Here is a 6125-nt window from a genome sequence, read left to right on the forward strand (position 1 = left end):
TCACATACGTCATTTATTCAGTTGTATGAGAGAAGAGTAGTAGGAATTACAAGGAATGCAAAAAATGATCTGATATCTCAGGTAATTCTTTTTCTTTGAGAACACGACTGGCATGTTTTCTCTGATTACTGAAGTTGCTCCTAAACGATTGACTAGTTTGGTAAAGAGTACTTTTATCAAAAAAAGCTGCAAATGGCAGCATTACTGACAGTGCAGCTGGGAACAGAATAGTCATTATGAGCCTTAAAGACTGATGTTTCTTCCAGCTGTCAAGCTCTTATAAATAAAGCTACCAAGGCTATCAGAGACTACCAAATATGAGCACATCTGGAACAGACAAGCCTGCTGGTGTTTATGATCTAGTATCATGACAAGAACAGGGGATGTTACAATGTATTGACAGTTCTTTCCATTGATAACAATTTGTAGCTCTTGTTTTGTATACATCTGATATTTTTCACAGCCCATCACTTCTTTCTCCCAGTGCTCTTTGCAAATTTAGGATTACCTTTAGTCCATTGCAAAGTGACAATCTGGGGCACAGAAGGAAGTAATTTGTGTCTTGAAACTTGCCCTTTAGTGTTTAGGAAGTCAAGTTGAATACTGCTACACAGACCCAGTTTTTCTGAACCACCCCTGCATATGTGTGTCTAAGTTTCAACACTTGTCCAAGAACATGGACTCAGGTACACACATATAACAGTTTCTTTCTGTTCCTACTTCCATATGTATGCTTATGGAAATTTTGTTTGTTTTTTAAAAACTTCTGTCCTTCCTGGTGTGTGTACACTCTTCAGTCCATTGGCACACCATTTTCTCCCAGATTGATTTATACACTATGCCGACGGTTGTTGATCATGGCCACAATGTGTGACAGATCCAAACTTTTCATCATAACCTCCATGAACTCCTCATCTTTCCTTGCTCCTTCCACAAATTCATCCAGAGAAAGTTCACCTGTGTCAGGCACAAACAGAAGACCTCAGAATCATGCCAATCCACATTTGAACAGTAAAAAAAAGTACAGTAATCTGACATTAGGGACAATGTGGTATACATACACTGTTCTCAAGCACCAAGAGGCCTGAGAGTCATTTTAATTTTATTTGAAACTTAGCCAATATCCAGGAACTCCAACTCTCACGTTTTTCCCTTCCAAGGGAAATATTTTGTACATTCAAGGGAATAATTTTATACATTACAAGAAATACAAGAAGTCTATGGCTAAGGAACAGGGTCATAGATTCCTATTTATAAGGCTGGATTAGTCTACTTCTTTTTGGTGTAACCTGTCATACTGCTAAACCTGTCCCATAATTGCTGTTTTTCATGAAAAAGTGAAGTGACAGTAGGAAATTGTGCCAGCCAGAAATAGGTTTTCTGTCCTAGACCAATAAGACCTTGTTAAGGGAAGCAGCTCAGCAGAATTCTTCTGGAATAACAAGAGCATATGATAAGATAAGCACATGAAGTAGCAAGGAAAGAAGTACCTCTCAGGGAAATGCAACGATTACAGTGCCACTGAGTATCTTTTGGCTGACTGGTCCATAGCACTTAAAGGACTTGCTGTACAGCCTGTAACAGTCTCAGTGAAGGAATTCAGAACTTCAACATTAAATTCCAGTTCTTCCTTCTCCTGTTGCTGAAAGAGTTAGGAGCAGCTGGGAACACCTGATAGCCCAGCCCACTTCTACCTCTGACATAAGTTACATAGAAACGTACAAAAAGGAAAGAAAAAACAAACCCTACAAAACTATTGTGGAGAAAATGTAGCTAAGAATTAGTACCAGGGAACAAATTCTATAGTAGTGATTATGTATGATTCAAGGAGAAAAGTGTCTTAGCAAAATTCATGAAAACTGGATTAATGTAACAAGCAAATATAAAATGAAGAACCATAAAGTTCAAGAAAGAAAACATGGATCTCTCTCTTTAGCACTGAGACTATCTAAGTAGGATGACAGACATAGCATTCTCACCATCTCCGTTCACATCAATTTTGTTGAAGACTCTGTTGGTGAACTCTTCTGCACTAGTTTCATGGTCACCACCATTGATAGCCCGAATAGCCTAAAAGAAAAAAGCAAGAATGGGAAGCTGCCTATTGACTCCCAGAACAATAGACTACTTCACTGCAGCCTGTCGGCATAGATTCAGAACAAGGTAGTCATGCATGGTACCTTTCCATGCCATAATCATAGGAAAAACACAGCAGAAATCATTTGGCCTTATGGTTTGCACTGAAGGGTACGAAAGAAGAGTGCTTCTGGAGCATGTAATGAGCAGTTAAAACCAGAGGACTGCCCTAAATCTGCTTAGGTAGAGCTTAGGTACTGCAGATATGGCAGAATCAGGATCACGGCCACTTACCCAGACATACCTAACTTAAGCCATCTATATTCACAGATATAAGATGACCATCTGTGCTACCTCTAAACAAAAGAAGAATATTGATAGACACATTTCTGGAGACCAATTTACTCTGTACTGAGAACTATTAGATGGATATCATGAATGTCTCTCTACAGATGCCCGTTTCAATGCATCCACTGCAGCCGAACCATGCCAAATCTAAAACTAGATTATCATTTTTCAGGTGTGAAGTGAAGATGGAATAAATTACCCCTTCAGAATCTGACAGGTTAAAAGCAAAACATTCAAATCTATCTGTGAAGCACTGGATATAAAAAGATCACTCGCAGCCCTTTGGGATTTCGTGCTCCACACAGAAAATCTTGCTAACAGTTCATATTATCTAGTATCATTGCGAATGCTATGCATTTTTGAAGTATTCCACACATTAATTGATTGAGAAAAAGCATGAAAATACTCTATTTTATGTGTGAATCTTCCTAGATTCCTCTGTAGTTAAACATGATACAAAGACACAATTTAACTTCCTTACACGCCTTGTTCTTTTGCTAATCCACCTTCTAGTACCCTATGGTGCACTAAGCTCAATAAACACTGTCAAACATTCTTTGCATTTGACATTCTGAAATTCTTTACTATGAGGGCAGTAAGAGAGGTTGCCCAGAGAGGCTGTGGATGCCCTGCCTCTGGAAGTATTTATGTCCAGGTTGGATGGGCCTTTGAGCAATCTGGTCTGGTGGAAGGTGTCCCTGGCCATGGCAGGGGGGTTGAAATTTGATGATCTTTAAAGTCCCTTCCAAACCAAGACATTCTATGATGCTATGCAGTAATATATGCTATTGTGGTAAAGAAGACTGCTAAGTCTGCTTATTGGACTATGAGATTGTAGGGAAATCTGCTAAAAAAATGCTTTTATAGCAGATGTCAACCATGATCATCCATGTGAGGAATGTCAGAAGTCCTACTTGTGTGGTGGAACTTCTCTTGAGGAGGGGAGGGGAGGGGAGGGGAGGGGAGGGGAGGGGAGGGACCGCTGGAGACTCACCTTAATGATGTTGAGCAATTCATGTCGATCAATGCAGCCATTGCCATCTACATCATACAGTTTGAAATACCACCGCAATTTCTGTTCCATCTTTCCACGGAGAACAAGGCTGAGGGCAGCCACATATTCCATGAAGTCAATATATCCATCCTGTGGCAAAACAAAAACCAACTTGTGACAGGAAAAGGGGGAGTTGTGTCTCTGGAGCTGCTTTACCTTATTCCTGTGTAGATTTACAGCTAAAAGAGAAAAACAAATGTCACAGAAACGCATATGTATGTACAAGCTTTAGAACAAGTATATGTACACACACTTATTTTCTGGTCGCCTTTAAGATGTCCTAAACATCTGGATTCCTGTACTTCTGATCTATTACATGTCTAGGATAATCTGTCATCACCAATTGCAGACAGAACATGTCATTCCTTGTGGCCAGTGCTCTTTTTACAGTAAGGGTTCGTAATCCCTAGATTTTACACTGACTAAAATTTATATTAGTTAAGACAGAAAAAAATAAAGTGCATATGTTCCTCAGTGATTCTGAGTAACTACTTCAACACATTGCAAAGGAAAAAAATGAAACTTTTATTTACTGAGGTATTTAGGCAAAGTCAGATGCCTTTCTGGAATACACGTAAATATATGTAAAATGCAAATGTAGGTAGACTAGCCGAGCACTACTGTTTTACAGCAAGGACCACAATATTTTAGAATATTCATTCAGGATCATTGCCATATTCCCATTACATGAATTTTTCATAACTTCATTGAGCAAAATAACAGAAAGCACAGATAACCAACTTTCAATATGGGAAGGAGAGGATAATTGTAATTTACAAAATAGCTCAGTTGAAAATTTTTATTCTTTGCCCTCAGAAAAGTTCTCAGAATCTGAATGTCCAGGTAGGTGATTTCATCCAGTGTCGATATCTGTATTACTGCAGGGTGGCTCTTCCCCTGGGTGCTTTTGTTCCTTGACATTGATTATAAAATGAAGTTAGATTAAATGGCTTTTAACAAGCTAAGATTAACTGATTTAGGTCCATCGCCACTGGTTGTCACACTCTTATTTCATTCCTCTTGAAATCATTTTCTTCAGATGATAGCTCTTTAACTTAATATGATCTCATTTGAATTTGAAACTTTTATTAAAACATTGTTCAGTGCATAACTTGGAGCTCATGAGGAACTTTGAACAGTGCAAAATTTTTGAACAAATATTCAAATCCTTAAACTTCTCAAGAAATGACAGAGGTAAAGGGAAAAGCTTGTGCAAGAACTGTAAACGTGTTGGTTTAGTTTATAAAACTGCTTCTCATCACTATCCTGAGCACAGAGAACATTAGAATGAGAAAGAATATTATTTGATGTCTGCAGTCACTTGCAGTCATTACATCTACCACAATATCTCAGCAATCCTAATGGAGTCTAGCTGCTCCTCTCTTACCTTTCTGTAGTAATTTTGCAATATTCTTTAGCATTCCTTAACTCCATATGCTTTCTTATATTGTCCAAACTGCCATTCCTTTCTCAGTCCCCAGCCTTTCCTTCTTCAAAATTTACCCTGAGATTTACCACCTGTTTCACATGTCTCAGCACCCAGTTCCTCCTTGATTTGGGCTATTTCAGAATGTTGGAACAAGGAGCAGAGCTGAATTTTCCCGTGTTGCTGTATGAGCAAATTTATCTGCCATTGAGATTGCAGGCCTGCAAGCACAGGATGAAGTATATACAGATAAAAAAAAAAAAAAAAAAAAAAAAAAAAAAAAAAAACAGGCAAAAATGAGGGGCATTTAATGATTAAAGACATTATGGGAGCTACTGTTTTTTACATGAGACAGCCAGAGGTCACTCAGAAATTACTTCCTCTACAAATGTTATAAAGATTTCTATTGTCTTTGAATCATGTAGTCTCTACTATCTAACATGCATATTTTTGAAGAATAATAAAAGGCTTTAAAAGCTCTAGATTTCAGCATCATCTCTTTCCATTAGCATTTTGCTAGTCAAACAAGGCCAAACCAATTAAAACACTATAAGGAATTCTTAAAATTCAAAGGTGAACTTGAACAAGGCAGTTAGATAATGAGGTGCTATTATCTATGGTTGTTATCTATGCCATTATCTATACATGTTAACTTGCCCCTTACATTCTGCTACTTTACATTGACATCCCTCAGCAGTTTTGAAAAAATAAAAAAAATACAGGGACTCCCAAAATTTGCAAGACTCGGTTTACTTTAATCAGTACAAGGTATTTCATTTTCTTGCTATGTAACTCACCTTATTCATATCAAATGTGCGAAACATCTGCTCAATGTATTCATTGGCCTGTGGATCCAGCCCTCGAAGCCCAAAGAACTGTTTAAATTCATGCTCTGTCAGCTGTCCAGAAGGACACTCCGTCATGAACTTTTTGTACCAGTGGTGGATCTCAACAGCCTGCAGATCATCCACTGTGGAGCTGCTATTGTTCCCCATATGTACGTGTGTTCAGAAGAATGGATGTTATAGGAATGATCCTCTTCGTCCTGTAGCTCTCACAGCAATGCCCGTTTGCTCCTTTCCACATTCAACATTAGACTTAGATAAGTAAAGATCTAACCTTCCCCAAGCCAATTATAAATGTTAATCTTCTTAAATGCTGATTTACAAACCTGAAAGTTTCAATGATACAAACAGTCTTCTTAGAATGGAAAGAAGGTGT

The 6125-nt window shown here is 38.1% G+C and overlaps 1 protein-coding gene across 1 annotated transcript; it reads right to left on the reverse strand.

Moving 5' to 3' along the window:
• Positions 1-776: 776 nt before the first annotated feature.
• On the reverse strand, positions 777-5899 carry LOC116501885 (guanylyl cyclase-activating protein 1-like). Its single transcript, XM_032207512.1, has 4 exons — positions 5702-5899; positions 3419-3568; positions 1980-2070; positions 777-957 (listed from the first exon to the last, which is right to left on the reverse strand). Exons 1-4 carry the CDS (start codon positions 5897-5899, stop codon positions 830-832), a joined length of 567 nt encoding a protein of 188 aa, XP_032063403.1. The 3' UTR covers positions 777-829.
• Positions 5900-6125: the final 226 nt, after the last annotated feature.

Source organism: Aythya fuligula, chromosome 1 (assembly GCF_009819795.1).
Source record: "Aythya fuligula isolate bAytFul2 chromosome 1, bAytFul2.pri, whole genome shotgun sequence".
NCBI classification, from domain to species: Eukaryota; Metazoa; Chordata; class Aves; order Anseriformes; family Anatidae; genus Aythya; species Aythya fuligula.